Genomic DNA, 26,259 nt, shown 5'->3' with positions numbered 1-26,259 from the left:
TTTAACTGTGCTATTAATGGCAATATCATCTCTCTGTCTCCCTGTCATTTTAAACATTTATTGGAAATAAGTTCTGAATGCTTGTTTTCATTTCATGCTTTTCTTTTACTGCCTAGTTTCCTTAACATTTAATTTTTATTGAAAGTAACAGTTCCCCTTTTTGTTATATTCTGAACAAAGACTGACCATAGAAGCACTGTCATGATGTAGTACAATGATCCTGTGATAATACAAAAGAGATAGATTCAGTTAGTGAAAAAAAAGAAAAAAAAAAAAGTGACATGCTCAACTTTGAAGATTTTTAAAAGCTCAGAAGTTCTAGGTCCATCCATGTTGCTGCAAATCATACTACAGAAATAAGTCAGATAAGAAAGACAAATATCATGTGATATCACTTATATTTGGAATTGAAAGAAAGTGGTACAAATTTTTTTATGAAACAGAAACAGATGCAGAAATTAAACTTATGGTTACCAAAAGCAGGCAGTGGGGAGGGAAAATTAGGAGATTGAGATTAACATATATACAACTATACACAAAATAGATAATTAATAAAAACCTTTTTATAGCACAGGGAACTCTATTCAATATTCTGTAATAACCTATGTGGGAAAATAATCTAAAAAGAGTAGATATATTATGTGTATAACCGATTAATTTTGCTGTACACCTGAAACTGACAGGACATTGTAAGTCAACTATACTTTATATATATGTGTGTGTATGTATGTATGTGTGTGTGTGTGTATATATATATATATATATATATATATATATATATATATATATATATATATGTATATATATATATATATATATATATAATATATACTAATAAAACATTAGAAAAAAAATCCCAGTAAGTATATATTTGACAAGTCCAAATAAAACAACAAATGGTCAGAAATTCATCTTCACTTTTAATGGGTTAGGATTAGAAAAGGCTCATATTTGCAAGTGAAAGAGTAGTTTTTCCAGTCATTTCTGGGTATAACCTTGCTAACTGAAAATCTTACACCAAAATCATAGGAATACTTTTGCATACATCTCAAGGTGTCATGCACTATCTTGTTTCATGTTTATTGACTGTCTTGTCTTCTCAATGAGACTGTAAACTACTAGGTACCTAGATACACAATTATTTTGTGTTATGAAATGCCTTAAGGAAGGGCTAGAATTGTGTAAACAGTAGTCATGACTTTGTCAGTGATAAACTCTGAGATTTTGGATAAGTTACTTATCACATTACCTTCTCTGTTTATCTCTTGTTGAGCTCAAAACTCGTTGAGATCAGGTACCTACTGTAATTTATATCTGTATCCCTAAAGCAGAAAATCTAGCAAATGTTTTCTAGAAAGAATGGTGTGAGTAGCAAGTTCAATTCTTATGAAATCTGAAGACTTCAAATCCATTACTTTCTTCAAATTCCACCTCCCTATCTTCTCAGAGTGGTAAAAAGGAAACTGATGACCTTTCATTTCTATTTCAAATTTATTGAAATGTTTAAAGAAATGTCTGTTTTCTGCCAACAGGATTCTAAAACAGTTAGAGAATGACACAACTCCTGGCTTCCTATGGAAAAGGAAGAGAAAATAAAACAAGTGTTAGAAAAGAATTCTGCTAAAATAAATACAAATAATAAAATGACTCCATCAAGTGGTTACACACACTCCTAAGAATGAAGAGCCCATGTTATGTCTCAATATTGCCCTGCTGAGGCAAAGGGGAGGAATGTCTAAAACTGAGCTTTCATCATCTTCTGGCCAAATCTCAATCTATATAAACTAGCCATTAAAATGGCCATCTACCTCTGCAGAACCTTGAGGGAAGTGCAGTGTGCCCTGTACTAACCAGCAGAAAGGCTTTTGTTATCCTTCCATTATCCCCTGTTTATTATACTAGACCTTGAGATCTTCACTAGGAGGGTAGTTCAGCACTCGTCCCCCAATTTTGCCCCACCCCTAACACACATACATCTGTCCTTTCAACTTACTTACCTTAATATCCTGGAAAGAGGTAGAAACATCTTGTCAAAGTCACTCTTTCAGCGGTGGGCATCTGTACCTTACCATCTGGCAGCTCAAATGAAAATCGAACCTAAAAGGAAAATAAGTTCTATAGATTTCCCACCACCATCCCCCGCCCCGAGTGGAAGGATTTTCACTTATATTGGAAAAATAGTAGCAAAATAAATGATTAAAACAAAAAAATTTGCCTCTATTCAAATCAGCAATATGCATGTCAAAGGATGGACTGACCATGCTTTTAAAATCTACTGAATCTAATAGTTTTGGACACAAGTAAATTAGAGTCCACTCATTTGTCTATTCAGGAAAGAGGGATGTTAAAATAAGTGATTATTTTTCTAGGGGTTGTTTTCTAGATCATAATAGCTTGAAACTGGCTTCCAGGTTGGCTGACTCACCAAAGAAAACCTCAAAACTCACTTGAAAAGAAGGACATTTTTACAAGAAAACATATCCAGAGCTGCTTCTTAGAGGTTGCCAGTTAGAATAGATAGGGAGGTAGCATTTCAGAAGTATCTAGCACCTACCTTTCGGAAAATTTCCTCCAGGTCACAAGACCAGGCATATTCTTGAAAATTTTTGATGAGTTTAATAATAAAAAGAGAGCCCAATATGGGATGTCTCCAGGAAACATTATCTACGAAGAAAACACATTTCAAACTTTGTGCAAGCTCTCTCACTTGGCTACTGAAATGGAATCCTAGGATTTCTGTTCCAGCTAAAGCAGACTGTTGAGTTTATGCTATTTCTTACAGACTGTATGCCATCTTTAAGTGACTCCATTCAACATTCACTGTGTATATTTTCACTGATACTTGACAGTTTTTAAAGCCATATGAAGAATTCTGTATATGGTACAGATGTTATGCAGCACAATCTTTGAACCACAAATATAGTAGAGAAAGAGAGAAAGGCAGGATAGAATGGAAGGGAGTGACTGGGCCTTGAGGAACAAATACCAGAGTGTGGATCCCAAGAGTGCCACTGACAGACTTGATTTAAGTTAATTATACACTCTGAAACACAGGCCTTGACTGCAATAAGTAGGGTAATAATTTCTGCCCCCAACATACATTTGCATATTAGATGTAATATGCATTACAAGGATCTGGAAGAGTATACAAATGTAGTACCCAGTTTATACAAGGAATTCATATTAATAAAATTTCTTTAAATTTATCTACCTTGTGATTTAATTAAAATCAAATAATATTGGTGATAAAGCATTTAGACAAATAAATTACTAATTAAATATGAAAATGATACCAACAGAAAAGAAGTCCATGCCTAAAAAAGATTTAAGTGGGAAAAATCATAAGACAAAACACTCTCATAGAAAAGGTATATTAAAAAAGAATAGTTATACAAAATAGTAGGACTTATAAGTTATAAAGCCACTTTTAAATTATGCAAAGGAACATATAGGAAAATTATCAAAACATTTTAGCCAATAGAAATGGTAATAAAATGCATAAGAGCAATAGATTAAAATCCTATCTAAAACTACAGCAGTCTTAATGAAGATGGTTTCAATTAAAGGAATTAGGTGGGAGAGAATTGCAGGCCAATATCTCTTCAAGTTCTTAGTGAAATTAGTTAGAGAATGGTCACTTTTCTTTATAAGAGTACTACAATGTAATTGAAAATAATACCAGAGGCTATAAAGCTAGATTTACTCATAGAAACTCAAGGAAACTGAACTGGAGTTTCCACAAATCATCTGGAAAAGAGCGTGAGGAAACTGAAAGAAACGAGACAAAAATCAACAAGATAGATATCAAGAAACCAGGGGGCCCATAAAGGTTATAACACGTAGAGGTAAATCTCTGTGGAAGACTGGGATCTTTTTTTTTTTTTTTTTTACTAGCTGCATCTAGTATTAAAGTCTGTTAAATACACTCAAATCATAAATGTATGGAGGCTTCCCCTAGTGTCATTGTTTTCATTTTTGAAAAAAATTGATTTCTATATCAAAATATGGTCAACACAATGCAAAAGCATGCTGTCTCCTGAGAGATGGTACCTCATTATAAGAAAAAATCTGTAAGTTAAACTATTTGTTTTTTAAATTTTCTTTTTTAAAATTTATTTATTTTAATTGAGGTTAATTACTTTACAATACTGTATTGGTTTTGCCATACATCAACATGAATCTACCACAGGTACACACATATTTCCCATCCTGAACCCCCCTCCCTCCTCACTCCCATACCATCCCTCTGATCAAGAGCAAATCTTTAGGCTGGAAGTAATCAGAGAATGTTAATGCCCAAGAAATTCCAAACGATAGTGGATGACTTTTATTTAAACCTGGATATGGAAAGTAACTCAAGGTAAAAGCTTTAATTTAAGCTACAACATAAAACATCATTAATAATGGCAATAATTTAAAGTGTGCTTTACTCTATGTCATGCTTACTTAACATCCCATATGTATTACTAAAATGTTTTCAGATTTATGACAATGATATTTGCATTCACATATATTAGTGAGGAATTCAAAGAAAGTCCAGATAAGCTAAATAACTGGAACTAATTTACAAAGTACTAAGTGACAGTCAGAATATAATTGGCAGTACTCATAATCCAAAAACGTCTCAAAGCCAGGCTTCAGCAATATGTGAACTGTGAACTTCCAGATGTTCAAGCTGGTTTTAGAAAAGGCAGAGGAACCAGAGATCAAATTGTCAACATCCGCTGGATCATGGAAAAAGCAAGAGAGTTTCAGAAAAATATCTATTTTTGCTTTATTGACTATGCCAAAGCCTTTGACTGTGTGGATCACAATAAACTGTGGAAAATTTTGAAATAGATGGGCATACCAGACCACCTAACCTGCCTCTTGAAACACCTGTATGCAGGTCAGGAAGCAACAGTTAGAACTGGACATGGAACAACAGACTGGTTCCATATAGGAAAAGAAGTACGTCAAGGCTGTATATTGTCACCCTGGTGATTTAACTTCTATGCAGAGTACATCATGAGAAACACTGGACTGGAAGAAGCCCAAGCTGGAATCAAGATTGTGGGAGAAATATCAATAACCTCAGATATGCAGATGACACCACCCTTATGGCAGAAAGTGAAGAGGAACTAAAAAGCCTCCTGATGAAAGTGAAAGAGGAGAGCGAAAATGTTGGCTTAAAGCTCAACATTCAGAAAACGAAGATCATGATATCTGGTCCCATCACTTCATGGGAAATAGATGGGGAAACAGTGGAAACAGTGTCAGATTTTGTTTTGGGAGGCTCCAAAATCACTGGAGATGCTGATTGCAGCCATGAAATTAAAAGATGCTTACTCCTTGGAAGGAAAGTTATGACCAACCTGGATAGCATATTGAAAAGCAGAGACATTACTTTGCCGACTAAGGTCCATCTTGTCAAGGCTATGGTTTTTCCAGTAGTCATGTATGGATATGAGAGTTGGACTGTGAAGAAAGCTGAGCACTGAAGAACTGATGCTTTTGAACTGTGGTGTTGGAGAAGACTCTTGAGAGTCCCTTGGACTGCAAGGAGATCCAACCAGCCCATTCTAAAGGAAATCAATCTTGGGTGTTCATCGCAAGGAATGATGCTAAAGCTGAAACTCCAATACTTTGGCCACCTCATGACTCAGTGATGCTGGGAGGGATTGAGGGCAGGAGGAGAAGGGGATGACAGAGGATGAGATGGCTGGATGGCATCAATGACTTGATGGACGTGAGTTTGAGTGAACTCCAGGAGTTGTTGATGGACAGGGAGGCCTGGTGTGCTGTGATTCATGGGGTTGCAGAGAGTTGGACACGACTGAGTGACTGAACTGAACTGAACTGATAATCCAAAATCTAAGTTTAGAATCATTCAGTTTTTTTTTTCTGTTTCATAAACTCCACACTTCTGGTTAAAATACCTTTACCATAGGGACTCAGTATACTTTGTTTGCTTTTCTGCCTCTTCCCTTTTATAAATATTCTTCTATAAATACATGTGTAGGCAAATTGAAATGTTAAGTGATGTCAACATGTGGACATATCTATTTATTCCTCACAGTACAAAAATCATTTTGCACCATGGTAGTTTCCTAAAATAAATGTATATTTATTTAGTCTCCATGGATAAGGAGAATTGAAGGTGTAACTGATAGGAAGATTTGAATTAGTCTTCAAAAGTCTCATGAAAATTTTAACACAGACATCCATTCCCTAATGTATTGGTGTGAGTTTCTGCATTGGTAATGCTCATAGAGGTGTCTTACACAGATACTCATTACCTGGTGTCGAAGAGCAGAAAGCAATAAAATCCTTCTCTATGTGGGCTTTCTTAATGGCATCAGAGTCAAAATCTTCTGGGACCACTAAGGAACAGTTTCCAGAAGCTGCTACTGAATCGTTTACCCATACCACCCCTTGCTTCTCTGAAAAGACAAGATTTGGTTTCTTGTTACTGCCAATAGCCAAGAAAACTTTCTCCACTAAACATCTGTTCAATCATTTACTAATTTGTCAATAACTTTAATTCAAATACAGATGCACTTATATATCTCAAAAACTATCTCAACAACTCTTGTCTCTCCTAACCCTCAAATTAATTTTAGCAACATCAAAGTCTTAAGATTAAAAGTGATATTTCAGTTGAAAAATGAACAAAAATCTACCAACCAGTCATATAATTCACAGAAGCTTTTGTAATGTTAAAGAATATCTACTTTCACCAAACAGGATTGTAGCTTTTCTTTGACACTGAAGAGTAGACTCAAAGGAATGGAAAAATACTGGACACACACAGATAATGAGATCAATAATTCAGGGCCCTGTGTTCTGACAGACATCAGCACTCACCACCACGGCAGGCCTGGATAATGATCACCTTGGGTTTATTCCCTAAAGCTGGGCAGTTCAAGGTGTTCAAAATTTGAAAGATGTCATCAACTTTTAATATGTCTTGGACTTCTTCAGAGTACTTCTTCCCACAAATGCCAGCCCGAATTCCATGAGACATGAGTACCAGGAAAGTACTATCAGAGGTCCGGTGCTCCGAGCGAGCAGCAAATGCTTTCAGTTCTAAAATCATTTCCTGGAAGAGACATATTAATACTACTGCTGTTGAACTATGTGATTGGTTATTGTGGCAGCTTGGAATCCAATAAAGAGACACTCCTGAATGATATGAAAATCGATGGAATACAAAAGGAACATTTAATTTTCAATTCATGGAAAGGTGAAAAAAGACTTATGGGGTGTAATTAAGGGATTTCTAGTGCAGAGTAAGAGACATCACTTATTTATTTTTGTGGCCACAGACATATAATTGAATTAATGGAACATTTTCCAAGTAAAGGTTTCACCAGACTCTTGCTAAAAGATTCTAGGATAGAAGCATGAAATACCCTACAGGAAAAATTTTGGCTTTTAGACTATGAAGAGATTAAGCTTCTGGTGCTACAACCAAACTTTCTAACATTCTTTAGGAGTAAAGGCCATGACCATTGTTTCTACATTATAACAAAATTTACCGAAGCAGTGAGATTTTCTTTCACATCCACCTTATATCCCAGACCTTCTAGTAGCACCTTCATATTTCTGGTATCAACATCAGCTCCATCTCTTCTGGGAAGATTTTCAAACTCTATGTTGCAGATAATAAGGGCAAGACGTGTGCGGTTCGACCTTTCCATTATTGGGTAAATCTGTAAAAAGCACAGGTTGAACAAATAGCCTTGTTCTCTCTAATTAAATATTCATTTTGAGGATGTAAGACAGCTTCTCTTCCCTTAGTTCTCTACAGAAACCCAATCTCTTGAACTATAGGTAAAAATAAAGAGAGGAGAATGAGTCCTACCATAGGAGTAGAATGAAATTTGCAAATGCCCAGATGGCAGCTAAGCACTTGATTTTAATTACTTTTGAGAGGTAGGACTGAGGGCAATGAGCAGAATTAGAGCTATAATGACTCAATTTTAAAACTGATTCCTTGACTTACTGCTTAAGACACATTGTTTCACAACTATTGCCTCAATGTTATGATCTTTAAAATGGGCTATTTTGAGGGTTCAAGGTGTTATTATACGCAATATCCTCAGAACAGTCCAGGTCTCATATTAAGTAGCTGTTTTGATTTTACTATTACAACTATTTTCTCAGGGGATCAGATTAAACTTGAAAATCTCTAAATAAACTGGGGAAATAGGAATTCTTTATGTAAGGGAAGAAGCAGGATGGTTTTCAAGAACCTCTCAAAGAAATTAGCTCTAAGAAAGAACCACTGCAGTTTAGAATTTTCTCCAGTGTGTCTTTCACCCAGATCCTCATGTTCTAAGCATAGCACCTCTCCTGATTTTTCTTTCCATATTCTTTGGGCTGTTTCTGGGGGACAAAGCTTGAGGTTCCATCCTGGTCCTGAAGATGCAAGCTTAACTGGGTTATCCTGCATTGCCTGAGGAGCTGCAAGAGACAAGAAACATTATGAATAATGGCATTCCTGAGTATCCCATTTGGTGCACCTCCCAGAATTACCTGTGCATGAAGCCATGGAGGAAATAATTAATCTTTAAGAAGATATCCTGGGTTACTCCTTACACCATTGAAAGCAACTCTGCTACAGGAATGTATTCCAAGTCGAAGATTTCCATGGTGTGATACAGGCATCACATCCCTTCATCACTTAGAATTAGCATTTTACAAATGCTTTTAATTAAAAAGCAAAAGGGAGTTTTTCAAGGTCATGTATTATAAAACTCCCAGAAAACAGTGTGTTAGATAAAAGAATTAAGCTATAAATATATTTCAAATAATTGAAATCTTAGATAATTGAAGTTGGCCTTAATGAATATATTTCAGTGATTTGAAAATTCATGTTTATGTATCTATTTATTTGCTTAACAGTTGAGAGAGTAGGCATTAGAGACTGCAAGGAAGGAAGGAAGGTAGGAAGGAAAAGCCTTTGTCCTATTTTTAGGATCTCTTTACTGTGTGTGCATATAGGGAGAAAAAGAATATATTGAATACATGGACAAAATGAATATAAAATAGAGTAATAAATCAAGGTGTACACCTAGAGGAATCCATAGCATTAAATATTGATTGTACAAATATATGAGGAAGAGTTTTCACAGTGGCTTATGTGAGAAAAAAACTTAGGAGTTTATTTGATCACCAATTCAACATCATCCAATAATGTTACACATTTTCTAAATAATTGATGTAATCTTTGCTTCAAAATAGAAATAATTTTATTTTTAAATGAAAATGAATTTTTATTGATCAATTTTTTGATTGATCAATTTATTGATCAATTTTTTGATCAATTTTTATTGATGGATATAGTCGAAAAGATGGCGGAGGAATAGGACGGGAAGACCACTTTCTCCCTCACAAATTCCTCAAAAGAACATTTCAACGCTGAGCAAACTCCACAAAACAACCTCTGTAGGCTGGCAGAGGACAGCAGGCAACCAGAAAAGCAGACCATTGTCTTCAAAAACAGGTAGGAAAAAATATAAACGATGAAAAAGGAGACAAAGGAGGTGGGGAGGGAACTCCGTCCCGGGAAGGGAAGCCCGCCCCGGGAAGGGAATTTTAAGAAGAGAGGTTTCCAAACACCAGGAAACATTCTCCCTGCCGAGTCTGTGGCGAGTCTTGGAAACCCAGAGGGCAACATAACAGGAAGGAAAAATAAAGAAATAATTAAAACCAAGAGATTACAAGCCCAACAGTAACTCCCCCAGCGGAAAAGCAGCACAGACGCCTGCATCCGCCATTGGGAAGCGGGGGCAGGGCAGGGACGCGCGGGAGGCGCGGGCTGCAGTGCTTTGTAAGAATCGGGCAGGAACGCCCCACGCGCAACCAGAACGATCTAACTTGCGCTAGCAAACCAGACTGTGTGATAGCTACAGCACGAAAAGCTCGGACATAAGACACCACCAGGACCGAGCACAGAACAAAGGACGGAACGGAAAAAGCCGGCTGCAGACCATTCCCCGCCGGGGACAGGCAGCCAGAGCCGTAAGGACTGGAAAGGGGCAATTGCAGACCCGGAGAGACTTTACCTAACTAACTGCAAGCAGGCTTCTTTGCTAAGACTTCTGGGGGTGCTGGACAGTCACAATCTGCCTCACGGGGGACGCCAGCGGTCCACCCAGAAAGTTGAGCAGCAGCGGCAGAAAAGGTGACGAGCCGCGGCGATCACGCTCGCCAGACTCCTGAGCTACTCGGTCCCGGGAAGGGCACAAAGCGCAGTCCCAGCCGAATCTGTGCCTCTGAGGGCTGCCTGAGCGCCAAACATGAGCGGCTTGGACCGGGAAGTGCACGCAGCCTAGGGCCGGCCCCAGACGGTTCCCGGCTGTGCATCGTAGAGCCGGAGCGGTTTGTGTGCCGCGAGAAGGGACAGGTCAAGCAGGGCTGTGACACTGAGAGCACACGACAGCGCTATTTGTTTGCGGCATCCCCCCTCCCCACAGCGCGACTAAACTAGTGAGCCTGAAAAACCAGCAAACGGAAGAAGTTAAACAGAGGGAACCACCTTGGAAGTGATCCCACACGGCCCAAAACATCAGAGAAGAGCCAGATATATTTTTACTATTTTAAAAATCATTCCTTTTTTTTTTTTCTTTTTTTTTTTCTAACCTTTTTTTTTTAATTGTTAAGTCTTCTATTTCTCCTCTAATTTTCATTACTATAACCTATTATTACTATTTTTAAAAAAAAAAAGACTTTTTTTTTTTTTTTTTTTAAGGCAAACACCATATATAGCCTTTGGATGGTTGTTGGTGGGGTTTTTTTTGTTTGTTTGTTTTGTTTTTTTTGTTTGCTTGTTTTTTTTTAATAATTCTTGGTTTTTTTTTCTTTCTTTCTTTCCTGCTTTTTCCTTCTGCTTCTTTTCTTTAATATTGTATTTTTGAAAATCCAACCTCTACTCTAGATTTTTAACCTTTGCTCTTAGGTTTTTGTTGTCAATTATGTTCATTTAAAAACCCAAACTTCACTACCCAAGTTTACCTGAGAGCGGGATTACTGGCTTGACCACTCTCTTCTCCTATGGACTCTCCTTTTTCTCCACCAGGTGGCCTCTGTCTCTTTTCTCCCCCATCTCTTCTCTATCCAACTCTGTGAATCTCTGTGTGTTCCAGACAGTGGAGAACACCTAAGGAACTGGTTACTGGCAGGATTTGTCTCTCTCCTTCTCATTCCTCTCTCTTATCCTCCTGGTCACCTCTGTCTACTTCCTCCCTCTCCTCTTCCCTGTATAACTCCATAAATACCTGAGCGGGCCAGACTATAGAGCGCACATAAGGAAGTGACTACTGCCTAGCTTGCTCTCTCCTCTTTTGATCTCACCGCATCTCATTCCAGTTACCTCTAACTACCCCCTCCATCTTCTCTTCTCCTTGTAACTCAGTGAACCTCTCTGAGTGTCCCTCAATGTGGAGAAACTTTTCATCTTTAACCTAGATGTTTTATCATCGGTGCTGTATAGATGGAGAAGTCTAGAGGCTACTGTAAAAACTGAAGACCAGAAGCAGGAGGCTTAAATACAAAGCCTGAAAACATTAGAGAACTCTTGAATTCAGGGAACATTAAGCAATAGGAGCTCATCAAATGCCTTCATACTTACACTGAAACCAAGCTCCACCCAAGGGCCAACAAGTTCCAAAACAAGACATATCACTCAAATTCTCCAGCAACACAGGAACACTCCCCTGAGCTTGAATATACAGGCAGCTCAAAATTATTCCAAAACCTTTGATGTCTCATAACCCATCACTGGTCACTCCACTGCACTCCAGAGAGAAGAAACCCAGCTCCACCCACCAGAACTCCAACACAAGCCTCCCTAACCAGGAAACCTTGACAAGCCACTGATAGAACCCCACCCACAGTGAGGAAGCTCCATAATAAAGAGAACTCCACAAATCACCAGAATATAAAAAGACCACCCCAAACGCAGCAATATAACCAAGATGAAGAGACAGAGGAATACTCAGCAGGTAAAGGAACAGGAGAGTTGCCCACCAAACCAAACAAAAGAGGAAGAAGTAGGGAATCTACCTGAGAAGGAATTCCGAATATTGATAGTGAAAATGATCCAAAATCTTGAAATCAAAATGGAATCACAGATAAATAGCCTAGAGACAAGGATTGAGAAGATGCAAGAAAGGTTTAACAAGGACCTAGAAGAAATAAAAAAGAGTCAAAATATAATGAATAATGCAATAAATGAGATCAGAAACACTCTGGAGGCAACAAATAGTAGAATAACGGAGGCAGAAGATAGGATTAGTGAAATAGAAGATAGAATGGTAGAAATAAATGAATCAGAGAGGAAACAAGAAATACGAATTAAAAGAAACGAGGACAATCTCAGAGACCTCCAGGACAATATGAAACGCTCCAACATTCGAATTATAGGAGTCCCAGAAGAAGAAGACAGAAAGAAAGATCATGAGAAAATCCTTGAGGAGATAATAGTTGAAAACTTCCCTAAAATGGGGAAGGAAATAATCACCCAAGTCCAAGAAACACAGAGAGTTCCAAATAGGATAAACCCAAGGCGAAACACCCCAAGACACATATTAATTAAATTAACAAAGGTCAAACACAAAGAACAAATATTAAAAGCAGCAAGGGAAAAACAACAAATAACACACAAGGGGATTCCCATAAGGATAACAGCTGATCTTTCAATAGAAACTCTTCAGGCCAGGAGGGAATGGCAAGACATACTTAAAGTGATGAAAGACAATAACCTACAGCCTAGATTACTGTACCCAGCAAGGATCTCATTCAAATACGAAGGAGAAATCAAAAGCTTTACAGACAAGCAAAAGCTGAGAGAATTCAGCACCACCAAACCAGCTCTCCAACAAATTCTAAAGGATATTCTCTAGACAGGAAACCGAAAAGGGTGTATAAACCCGAACCCAAAACAATAAAGTAAATGGTAACAGGATCATACTTATCAATAATTACCTTAAACGTAAATGGGTTGAACGCCCCTACCAAAAGGCAAAGACTGGCCGAATGGATACAAAAACAAGACCCCTCTATATGCTGCTTACAAGAGACCCACCTCAAAACAAGGGACACATATAGACTGAAAGTGAAGGGCTGGAATAAGATATACCACGCAAATAGAGACCAAAAGAAAGCAGGAGTCGCAATACTCATATCTGATAAAATAGACTTTAAAACAAAGGCTGTGAAAAGAGACAAAGAAGGCCACTACATAATGATCAAAGGATCAATCCAAGAAGAAGATATAACAATTATAAATATATATGCACCCAATATAGGAGCACCGCAATATGTAAGACAAACGCTAACAAGTATGAAAGGGGAAATCAACAATAACACAATAATAGTGGGAGACTTTAATACCCCACTCACACCTATGGACAGATCAACTAAACAGAAAATTAACAAAGAAACGCAAACTTTAAATGAAACATTAGATCAATTAGACCTAATTGATATCTATAGGACATTTCACCCCAAAACAATGAATTTCACCTTTTTTTCAAGTGCTCATGGAACCTTCTCCAGGATAGATCACATCCTGGGCCATAAATCTAAACTTGATAAATTCAAAAAAATCGAAATCATTCCAAGCATCTTTTCTGACCATAATGCACTAAGATTAGATCTCAATTACAGGAGAAAAACTACTAAAAATTCCAACATATGGAGGTTGAACAACACACTTCTGAATAACCAACAAATCACAGAAGAAATCAAAAAAGAAATCAAAATATGCATAGAAACTAATGAAAATGAAAACACAACAACCCAAAACCTGTGGGACACTATAAAAGCAGTGCTAAGAGGAAAGTTCATAGCAATACAGGCATACCTCAAGAAACAAGAAAAAAGTCAAATAAATAACCTAACTCTACAACTAAAGCAACTAGAAAAGGAAGAATTGGAGAACCCCAGAGTTAGTAGAAGGAAAGAAATCTTAAAAATTAGGGCAGAAATAAATGCTAAAGAAACAAAAGAGACCATAGCAAAAATCAACAAGGCCAAAAGCTGGTTCTTTGAAAGGATAAATAAAATTGACAAACCACTAGCCAGACTCATCAAGAAGCAAAGAGAGAAAAATCAAATCAATAAAATTAGAAATGAAAATGGAGAGATCACAACAGACAACACAGAAATACAAAAGATCATAAGAGACTACTATCAGCAGTTGTATGCCAATAAAATGGACAATGTGGAAGAAATGGACAAATTCTTAGAAAAGTACAATTTTCCAAAACTGAACCAGGAAGAAATAGAAAATCTTAACAGACCCATCACCAGCACGGAAATTGAAACTGTAATCAGAAATCTTCCAGCAAACAAAAGCCCAGGTCCAGATGGCTTCACAGCTGAATTCTACCAAAAATTTCTAGAAGAGCTAACACCTATCCTACTCAAACTCTTCCAGAAAATTGCAGAGGAAGGTAAACTTCCAAACTCATTCTATGAGGCCACCATCACCCTAATACCAAAACCTGACAAAGATGTCACAAAAAAAGAAAACTACAGGCCAATATCACTGATGAACATAGATGCAAAAATCCTCAACAAAATTCTAGCAATCAGAATCCAACAACATATTAAAAAGATCATACACCATGACCAAGTGGGCTTTATCCCAGGGATGCAAGGATTCTTCAATATCCGCAAATCAATCAATGTAATTCACCGCATTAACAAATTGAAAAATAAAAACCATATGATTATCTCAATAGATGCAGAGAAGGCCTTTGACAAAATTCAACATCCATTTATGATAAAAACTCTCCAGAAAGCAGGAATAGAAGGAACATACCTCAACATAATAAAAGCTATATATGACAAACCCACAGCAAACATTATCCTTAATGGTGAAAAATTGAAAGCATTTCCCCTAAAGTCAGGAACAAGACAAGGGTGTCCACTTTCACCGCTACTATTCAACATAGTTCTGGAAGTTTTGGCCACAGCAATCAGAGCAGAAAAAGAAATAAAAGGAATCCAAATTGGAAAAGAAGAAGTAAAACTCTCACTGTTTGCAGACGACATGATCCTCTACATGGAAAACCCTAAAGACTCCACCAGAAAATTACTAGAGCTCATCAATGAATATAGTAAAGTTGCAGGATATAAAATCAACACACAGAAATCCCTTGCATTCCTATACACTAATAATGAGAAAGTAGAAAAAGAAATTAAGGAAACAATTCCATTCACCATTGCAACAAAAAGAATAAAATACTTAGGAATATATCTACCCAAAGAAACTAAAGACCTATATATAGAAAACTATAAAACACTGATGAAAGAAATCAAAGAGGACACTAATAGATGGAGAAATATACCATGTTCATGGGTTGGAAGAATCAATATAGTGAAAATGAGTATACTACCCAAAGCAATTTACAAATTCAACGCAATCCCTATCAAGCTACCAGCCATATTTTTCACAGAACTAGAGCAAATAATTTCAAGATTTGTATGGAAATACAAAAAACCTCGAATAGCCAAAGCAATCTTGAGAAAGAAGAATGGAACTGGAGGAATCAACTTGCCTGACTTCAGGCTCTACTACAAAGCCACAGTCATCAAAACAGTATGGTACTGGCACAAAGACAGACATATAGATCAATGGAACAAAATAGAAAGCCCAGAGATAAATCCACACACATATGGACACCTTATCTTTGACAAAGGAGGCAAGAATATACAATGGAGTAAAGACAATCTCTTTAACAAGTGGTGCTGGGAAAACTGGTCAACCACTTGTAAAAGAATGAAACTAGATCACTTTCTAACACCGCACACAAAAATAAACTCAAAATGGATTAAAGATCTAAATGTAAGACCAGAAACTATAAAACTCCTAGAGGAGAATATAGGCAAAACACTCTCAGACATAAATCACAGCAGGATCCTCTATGATCCACCTCCCAGAATTCTGGAAATAAAAGCAAAAATAAACAAATGGGATCTAATTAAAATTAAAAGCTTCTGCACAACAAAGGAAAATATATGCAAGGTGAAAAGACAGCCTTCTGAATGGGAGAAAATAATAGCAAATGAAGCAACTGACAAACAACTAATCTCAAAAATATACAAGCAACTTATGCAGCTCAATTCCAGAAAAATAAACAACCCAATCAAAAAATGGGCCAAAGAACTAAATAGACATTTCTCCAAAGAAGACATACGGATGGCTAACAAACACATGAAAAGATGCTCAACATCACTCATTATCAGAGAAATGCAAATCAAAACCACAATGAGGTACCACTTCACACCAGTCAGAATGGCTGCGATCCAAAAATCTGCAAGCAATAAATGCTGGAGAGGGTGTGGAGAAAAGGGAACCCTCCTACACTGTTGGTGGGAATGCAAACTAGTACAGCCACTATGGAGAACAGTGTGGAGATTCCTTAAAAAATTGCAAATAGAACTACCTTATGACCCAGCAATCCCACTGCTGGGTATACACACCGAGGAAACCAGAATTGAAAGAGACACATGTACCCCAATGTTCATCGCAGCACTGTTTATAATAGCCAGGACATGGAAACAACCTAGATGTCCATCAGCAGATGAATGGATAAGAAAGCTTTGGTACATGTACACAATGGAGTATTACTCAGCCGTTAAAAAGAATTCATTTGAATCAGTTCTGATGAGATGGATGAAACTGGAGCCGATTATACAGAGTGAAGTAAGCCAGAAAGAAAAACACCAATACAGTATACTAACACATATATATGGAATTTAGAAAGATGGCAATGACGACCCTGTATGCAAGACAGGAAAAAAGACACAGCTGTGTATAACGGACTTTTGGACTCAGAGAGAGAGGGAGAGGGCGGGATGATTTGGGAGAATGGCATTCTATAATGTATACTATCATGTAAGAATTGAATCGCCACTCTATGTCTGACGCAGGATACAGCATGCTTAGGGCTGGTGCATGGGGATCACCCACAGAGATGTTATAGGGAGGGAGGTGGGAGGGGGTTTCATGTTTGGGAACACATGTAAGAATTAAAGATTTTAAAATTTAATTAAAAAAATAAATTAAAAATAAAAAAAAAATTATTGATGTTGGGGGGATATTTTAGAATCTAAACTGTTCAAACAAGAAAATTATATTCAATTTTGACAAAGAACTTATAGAAACTGTAGTATATTCAGTTAGGTAAACCAGTGTAGCATGAAGTGTGTTGACTCTGGAGAAAGTAAGAGGTAATTAGAATGGATATAGTTGGGAAAAAACTATGGAAATCATTATCATGTGGAAAAACTATTGCATTTCTTAAAAAAGGATTCTGAAGAACAATAGAAAAAATAGATAAATATTTGGACTATATTAAAGCTAATTTTTCTTATAGCATTTGTTTATATAATGAGTGTCCCAGATGACAAGAAGTTCTTGTTCTGGAACCAAGGTATTCCTTGTGCTACCTTCAGTGCTATGTTGAATGAAAAGTTTTGTGTTTAAATTTTGTGGCTGGGACTGGCTAAATCTTCAATAAAACAATTCATTCTTTTTTCTGAAAACACAGCTAATCTATATAGCTAACAAGTCCAAATGATTAGGTATGGCCATACAACTAAGTTCTAGATAATAGGATGAAAGCTGATAGATATACTGTGTTTTTCATCCAGGCCAAGCCTAACAAAATCTCTTACAAATGATCCTACATATTCCTTCCAATTCCATTAATTTGATTGTTATTACCACAATCATTTTGGCATTGTATGCTGCAGATATCAGAGCCATAGCATGAAAGAGACCTAGATATTTCAGTTACCACCTGAAGGAAAGCTGAATCTGAAGAAAAAATGCCCATTTTAGAAATTCCTTGAATTAGAATAAAAGTTTCTATCATATCTAGCTATTATAAATATTTATCTCTAATATTCTATATCATGTCAACTGACAGAGATATGTGTAGTGTCATTTCCATCCCCAAATTTTTGGCTGGCTTTATTTTGATGGTGGAGTTTCTTAAATGCCTATCCACTCACTCTTCATATATTCAAGTAGTTTTAAGAAAAGAAGAAATCTTGCTTGTTTTATTCATTACTTTCTAAATAGTCCATAAAACAGGGTCTGTAGCACGATTAGCACATGCAAATACTTTCTAATGACATAGTAAATAGTAGTGATTCTGCCCAAATTATTCAGTGAAATAGTCTTAACAAATATTAGTTGCATATATATTACAGGTTTACAGGTGAAATTCTACTAGAGGTGATCTATTAGCAAACATCGGAGAAGGCAGTGGCAGCCCACTCCAGTACTCTTGCCTGGAGAGTCCCATGGACGGAGGAGCCTGGTGGGCTCCAGTCCATGGGGTCGCGAAAAGTCAGGCACGACTGAGCGACTTCCCTTTCACTTTTCACTTTCATGCATTGGAGAAGGAAATGGCAACCCACTCCAGTGTTCTTGTCTGGAGAATCCCAGGGACAGGGGAGCCTGGTGGGCTGCTGTCTATGGGGTCGGACAGAGTCGGACACGACTGAAGCAACTTAGCAGCAGCAGCATAAGCAAACATGTATGTTCAATTTCCTCATAAAGCTTAAAGTGCTATGAGGGAAAAGAATGCATTCATTTTTAAAATTACAAGAAAAATATAGTAAATTTATGACTGGAGAATTATGGAACACTCTTGGAATAGGGGCTCTGAAGTCTAATAGTAGAAGTAAAAATGCAGAAACCAATCAGAATTTGTGAGAGGAAAATAAATCTGGGTGCCACTTAAATGTTGGAAGTCAGGGAGAAGAAATGGTCTAAGATAATTTCAGGTTTCTGGTTTGAATAACTGGGTGCTAGTGGAAAATCCTATTGATGGAGGAGCCCTGTAGGCTGCAGTCCATGGGGTCGCTAAGAGTTGGATACGACTGAGCGGCTTCACTTTCACTTTTCACTTTCATGCATTGGAGAAGGAAATGGCAACCCACTCCAGTGTTCTTGCCTGGAGAATCCCAGGGATGGGGGAGCCTGGTGGGCTGCCGTCTATGGGGTCACACAGAGTCGGACACGACTGAAGTGACTTAGCAGCAGTGGTACCATTAATCAAGACAGAGGAAAGTGGAGGAGAGCCAAGGTCGGGGAGGCATGGCAAGCTATCTCAGTTCACATGATTGAAACTGTCTGCAGGAGATGAATGCACGTGTTCAGTGGATGCTTGAATAGCAAAATGTGGCACTCAAGTGGTTACTCAGGATTTGAGATACAGATTCGGAACTGTTAACATGATAGTGAAGCTGTAGAAACAGCTCCAGCTAAAGCAGAATAGATTAAGAAGATAAACATGTATAGAATAAATCTGCAAATAAACCCATGGTCCTCTCACCCTGATTCATCCCATTAATCTGTAGTTAATGTCAAGGAAGGTGGCATTCAAAGAATGCTATTGCCTTGAGAATACCATTACCTGGAAAAGGACGGACCACTGCTTGGGATTCTTGTCTAAGATAATTTTCAGACTGTGAGCCTGAGGAAAGACAAAGGACATTAAAATAGTTACAATCTCTAAAGATTCTTACCCCAGTGTATTGGACACTCATTGCTAAAGATACCTTCCACAGGTTTGAATCCTGTGCAAGATGCGACTCACCTGGAGCCATACTCATCACTGGGAAACAAAAACTTCTACACATGAATGACTGGACTTATTAACAAGTAGTGGTAGAATAAAAGTGTCTGGAAGTGACTTCTTTGATTATACTTTCTATGATGAAAATAAAATTAAAACAGCATCAGCTATAGAATCACATATATCTTAAGGTGGCTCCTGAGGTAATCAGTACTGCCTAACAAATGTGTGTTCAAAGTGAAGTTGTCTAATTCAGAGTTGACCTGGACTTTGGAGAATACTAATGCTAAAAGGCATCTGTGTTTGGATATTTAGTCATGCCAAGATTTATCACAACAAAATGAGAATGAAATTGAGGCCTATACCCAATCAGTGTTAAGTGAATTTCCTAAGTCATATAACAAGAAAATGGTAGAGCCAGGATTTGAATACAAAAATGTCTTGATTACCAATACTGGCCTCTTAACCACTAAGCTACTCTCTAGCCCACAAAGGGTTTTATACAATTATGCAAATGACCGGAGCTCTGACCACAACCTGTAATCTGCACTTGTCTTACACAATCAAATCTATTAATATGTTCTCTGAGGTTGCTAGACATTCTGATTGTCAATTTCAAGCACAAGAATTTAAATTAACTTTATTTATGGTTTTATAAATATCTCAATGTAGCACAACCCACCTGAGAAACATTCTAGAAACTTAAGTATCAGCATGAACCAATACTACTCCAAGTCATAGTACCTACTAAAGAAAAGATTTCCATAGACAAATTATGTGCAATATTTCTGCTGTGAATGGAGGAGAGCCTTGGGACATCCCACAATGCTTCAAGTCCAAGACATAGGCTACAATTTGTCCCATCCTTCCCATTTAGACTGCTAGACTAAATTAACCATCGATAAATTCAAGAACATTTTCTGGATGAAGGCTTGTTATTGGAGTATTTTATATGTCAAGAAATGTTTTTAGGTATGTCCTCTTAGAGCAAATTTAAATATTATATCCAATTATCATACACTTGGGTCCTGAAGCAACTGGCAAATAGATGAGGAGGAAGCAAAGCCATTGCAACCTTGACTGAGCAGGTATCATCCAACATTTGGAGAAACAGATTCCAGGAATTAGCGTTATCACAATGAGTTGCACAAGTGCTTCTAGGGTTCAAGGATTGTGAGTTAAAAGAAATATGATAAGGAAGAAGAAGTTTTGACTATTATATAGATATTCTAAACCCTTATTTTTATTGCTTGTCTTTAATTCTTGGAAGTGGGAGTTAATCTAAAAAAATTTATCAAAAAATTCAACAACAACAACAAATCATTTGCTGTCACTGAGAGGTGCACAGGACTCCTCTCAGTTCCTGAGGGACAAATAATGTCTTGTTTTCAAATAATATCTACTTTCCTTGAATGATTTTAGAACTACAAAAGTGAAAGTTGCTCAGTCATGTCCAACTCCTTGCAACACCATGGACTATATATCATGGGTAGGTTTTCCCTTCTCCAGGGACTCTGAGGAGCACAAAAGAAGCCAGTAACTAGAAGCCCATCAGAGCTACAGTCTTTTTTGTGTGGAGAAGCTAGGGAACCATAGAAGGGGAAGCTCAGATGGCTGAGCCTGCACTGAGTCTTCAGGAGACAGAAAGAGAAGTGATGGGCCTCCCAGAATGGTACACAGTAGAGTGCACAATTCTACTCGAAAGAAAATGCAAGGGGTCAATGGAAAGCAAGAATCCACTTAAAATATCTACTTTTCTGTAAGCAATTAATTTATTCTCTGAGTGTTCCATTCTCCCTGAAATATATTTTATTTCTCCTGGAGAGCAAAATTTTGGAGAGACATTATGCAAAGCATTTGGTTACAGAGTTTAAAACTGTCAAATGAAAATGCATAGGTTTCTAGGGACCTTTAGACTATAACTAACTTACTAGATAAATCAAGAAAGTACCTTGCAAGGATGATTGAAGAATACAGTATGAAACTTTCCAAGATTGTTATCATGAACTTCAACAAATGAGCTACAACATACTCAGGATAGGAAATGAGCTTTAATCAAAAGAGAGACACTAAGGCCAAAAAACAGGACCAAAGAAGAAAAGAGACAAGGGGCATGCAATATGATCACTGAAATACCTGAAGTCAGAGATAAGAAGTGGTCTGCAAGCTAATATGACCAATGAAGAAGTCAGATATTATGCCTAACGACACAGGGCTTACATGAACTTCAGTCTGAGTCACAGACCCTTACCTGAAGTGAGCCCCAGTATTCCTGCCAGGTGGGAGTCTTCTTCACAAATATGGCTGATGCAGATTTGGCATGCCCGAGGTCCTTTACAAATAACAATGTCTATCAAAACTCGGGCTTTATCCATAGTTGTAATATTTTCATCTCTTATTTTTTCCATCTCTCCCTGGTTCAGGACTCTTTTTTGTAATAGCTCATCCAGCAAGCCATTTATTGTATCCTTGCTCACTGAATGAACAAACAGCTTCCTCTTCTCTTTCAGAACCTTGTCTGTTGGAAACAAAAGAATGCCTGAAGTCATAAAAACAACCTCACTTTCCTTTCATTTCGGCAACTCAGAATAGCCTTTTTCAGATTTAATCAATAAAATGCGCCTTCCCACACAGTGTGGCAATCCTGAGGACAGTCACACCTCATTCTTCCCTCAGTATCATCCATGTGCTGACAGAGTGGCCCAAAGACTGAGATTTACTACCCTCAAGATAGTACCTGAAAACCCTATGTTAACATGCTTCATGTTGATTCAAATGTGCATAATAAAATAATGAAACAGTGATTTTCCATTTCCTTTGGGGAGAGCTGCTGGAATCCATTCTGTACTAATTCTGCACCCTCTGTCAGAATTCAGTTAAGATTGCAAAATGACAGCCAGAGCGCAGCCAGTGAAGTTTGGTTCCTTTCTGTCTCTTATTGTTCCACACCTCTTTCCTTCTCTTTGCCCCTACCCGTCCCTCTCTGCACAAACAATCCCTCTTTGCACATTCACAGAACTTAATTATGGCTTCTGTAAAAGCCAGCCCCTTCCAAAATTATTCTTTCAAGAAACTATTTTCAGTAAAAAACAAAAAAAAAACTCACCGGCCATGACTTCCCCTTCTTAGCCTTGGTGTGTGTTATGAAACTGAAAGCTTGTTCCACCTTCCTTTTCAACAGGGTGTGTACATATTGTGAAATATCCATGGCGCATGTATATACATATATGAATTTATTTTTATTCTAAAGAGATTATCAGATAACTCCAACTTAGATCACAACAGGGATTGTATCCCTGGGAAATTTCCTTCACCACAATTTGAATTAGGTCAGGGTAGGCAGGACGCTACTGAGCGACTTCACTTTCACTTTGCACTTTCATGCACTGGAGAAGGAAATGGCAACCCACTCCAGTGTTCTTGCATGGAGAATCCCAGAGACGGCGGAGCCTGGTGGGCTGCCGTCCATGGGGTCGCACAGAGTCGGGCACGACTGAAGCAACTTAGCAGCAGCAGGCAGGAATTGAGGCTTACAGAATAAGAATATAATGAAGAAGTATATATACAATTAAACTCACAGAATAATTAAGTGTAATCTGCAAAGCTAACTCATCCTTTGGTATCGTCATTCATTCAGGCTGCTGTAACAAAAAGTCACAGACTGGATATCATATAAACAAGAGAAATGTATTTCTCCCACTTCCAAAGGCTAGAAGTAAAAGATCAGGGTGCCAGCATGGTTGGATTACGGTGAAGATCCTTATTTGGGTTGCAGACTGCCAACGTCTCACCATGTCCTCACATGGCAGAAAGGACAAGTGTCTCTCTCTGATCTCTGACATGAGGGCACTGGTCTTTCCATGAAGGTTCTGCCCTTATGATCAATTCAGCATCTAAAGGTCCCGCCTCCTAAAGCCATCAGCTTGGGCATTAGGTTTTGAATATGGGAATTTTGCACATTCGTTATATAGTCTTTGCAGAAGTTGAACTACTATGTTGAACTACTATGACCCATTCCCCCCACTCCATGGCTCTGGATTGGGAGCTATGTGTCCCTGGAAGCTTTTAGGAAGGAAGCTTCCTAAACATTTTAATGAAAGAATTTCCTACATGTTCTGCTTTTAGGAAGGAAATATTTTTCACTGGAATCAAATGTAACACTCTTCCTTTTTAAGAGCCTCTGTCATGAGGAACACTGTAGAGATAAAAGCACAAGCTCTGCACCCAGAATCTGAGACTTAGCATTTTAACTCTCTGTTCTTGGCCAAGGTATTGAACTTTTTCATGCCTTATTTCCTTTATTTGTAAAATACTTTAATTAATAGTGAATGCCTACACGGATTTGAGCATTAACTGAATTAAAGTGTGGAAACTTCATAGGACATTTCCTGACACATGATAAGCAGACAATAAGTGGTGTTATTCTTTTTAATGTAAGTATTTCACACTAGAAAAACAGCCAAGCTTAATTATCTGCAAGTTTTCCTTTTAATTTTGTCTTTTGTACATCTCACTTATTCATTCATTTAGAAAATATATATGGATGACCTTCATATCATAACTGTTCTAGCTGCTAGAGTTGAGACAAAACAGACAATGGTCTCTTGCCCCTGTGTCCTCACATTGAATAGGAAAAGACAAACATGAAACTCAACATGGGTAACTAGGATGTTCAGAATGTTAAATGCAGTAAGTACTAAAGAGGATAAATTACTTAGGGAACTAGGTAATGAATTTTGGAAAACTCATTAATACTGAAAACAGGGGAGTCTGGAAAGGCAGAAGAAGTCATTGCTTTTGTAAACACATGTACAAATAATTATCCCAGAAATAAACTCAATGTGGCCAATTTATTTTACATATATTTGATGAAAAAAGGGCTAGTAACAATGCGCAGATATTAGGCCTTCATGCTTATCACTTTACTTACTGAAAATACTTTCAGGGAATATAAATCGGTAGAACCACTATGGAGAACAGTATGGGGATTCTTTATAAAACTTAAACTAGAACTACCATATGATTTGGCATACAGTCCTGGGCATATATCCAGAGAAAACCATAATTTAAAAAGTTACATGCACTCCAGTGTTCATTGCAGTGCTATTCACAATAGCTAAGATATGTAAACAACCTAAAAAAAAAAAAAAAAAGGATGAATAAAGTTGGCTTAAAGCTCAACATTCAGAAAACTAAGATCGTGGCATCTGGTCCCATCACTTCATGGGAAATAGATGGGGAAACAGTGTCAGACTTTGTTTTGAGGGGCTCCAAAATCACTGCAGATGGTTATTGCAGCCATGAAATTAAGACACTTACTCCTTGGAAGGAAAGTTATGACCAACCTAGATAGCATATTCAAAAGCAGAGACATTACTTTGCCAACAAAGGTCTGTCTAGTCAAGGCTATGGTTTTTCCAGTGGTCATGTATGGATGTGAGAGTTGGACTGTGAAGAAAGCTGAGTGCAGAAGAACTGTGGTGTTGGAGAAGACTCTTGAGAGTCACTTGGATTGCGAGGAGATCCATCCAGTCCATTCTAAAGGAGATCAGTCCTGGATGTTCTTTGGAAGGACTGATGCAAAATCTGAAACTCCAGTACTTTGGCCACCTCATGCGAAGTGTTGACTCATTGGAAAGACTCTGATGCTGGGAGGGATTGGGGGAAGGAGGAGAAGGGGATGACAGGGGATGAGATGGCTGGATGACATCACTGACTCGATGAACATGAGTTTGAGTGAACTCCAGGAGTTGGTGATGGACATGGAGGCATGGTGTGCTGCAATTTATGGGGTCACAAAAATTCGGACACAAGTGAGCAACTGAACTAAACTGAACTGATACTCCAATATAAAATAAAATTAGATTAAAAATTAAATGAAATACTTTTGGAATTATTATCTTAATAAAGACCCAGAGTTACCAAAACGTTCAGTATGTTTGTGTGTGTAGGTGCACCTGCATGTAATATCTAAAGTGAATATTGATAACTTTATCACTATTGTTTTAAAGCTCTGTACAATTAAAAACAAACTTGCTTTTTAACACGTGGGCACCAGTTTTGCTCCCTGTAGTCTAGACTGTATCAAACATTTTATTATAATAAAATTCACTATGTATATTTTAATCCAGGCTTTCCTCAGTGTAACTTTTATTTTTTTCTTCTTTGCTTTCTTACTCAATCTAATTGCAGCACAATCTTGCACTCCTTGACACAGGGAGACGTGTTCTAGAGTAACAAGCAGAAATTGAATGCACATTTATTCTAGTCCACATTTGAATTTATTTGTTTAGTTATTTCTTAATTAACTTAAGTGTTTAACATGAGGGTTTCTCCACCGGCCAGGGACACACATCACTGAGCTGAAGCATTCTGATGTGGTCTCCAAGCCACAGATATGCTTGAGAATATAGATATTCTCAGATATTCTTGAGAATGTAGAACTCTAAAAACATAATCAATTTGATGATTCGATTAATCCATAAAGCTAAATAGAGACTCACATAACTTGGATACACTGTTGTCTCAAAAGGGAAGATTCAAAAAACTGGAAACACCTCAAATGCCCATTATAGGAACATGTCTGAGCAAACAAATTACATTTTATACAAATACTGGTATATTTCTCAACAATAAAAAAATAATAAATTACTGATACATGCAGAACCAT

At 37.5% G+C, this 26,259-nt stretch overlaps 1 protein-coding gene across 1 annotated transcript; it reads right to left on the bottom strand.

The window, feature by feature from the left end:
- Window positions 1–1,444: 1,444 nt before the first annotated feature.
- CASP1 (caspase 1) lies at window positions 1,445–22,702 on the bottom strand. The gene is made up of 10 exons (XM_068988805.1): window positions 22,696–22,702; window positions 21,841–22,107; window positions 19,428–19,487; window positions 8,333–8,448; window positions 7,521–7,694; window positions 6,847–7,081; window positions 6,279–6,422; window positions 2,555–2,664; window positions 1,998–2,097; window positions 1,445–1,572 (listed from the first exon to the last, which is right to left on the bottom strand). The coding sequence occupies exons 1-9, from the start codon at window positions 22,700–22,702 to the stop codon at window positions 1,999–2,001; spliced, it is 1,212 nt and encodes a 403-aa protein (XP_068844906.1). The 3' UTR covers window positions 1,445–1,572; window position 1,998.
- Window positions 22,703–26,259: the final 3,557 nt, after the last annotated feature.

Source organism: Capricornis sumatraensis, chromosome 16, assembly GCF_032405125.1.
Source record: "Capricornis sumatraensis isolate serow.1 chromosome 16, serow.2, whole genome shotgun sequence".
In the NCBI taxonomy this organism is placed as follows: Eukaryota; Metazoa; Chordata; class Mammalia; order Artiodactyla; family Bovidae; genus Capricornis; species Capricornis sumatraensis.
Note: the sequence above shows the minus strand (reverse complement) of the source record. Positions and strands in the feature narration are given on the sequence as shown.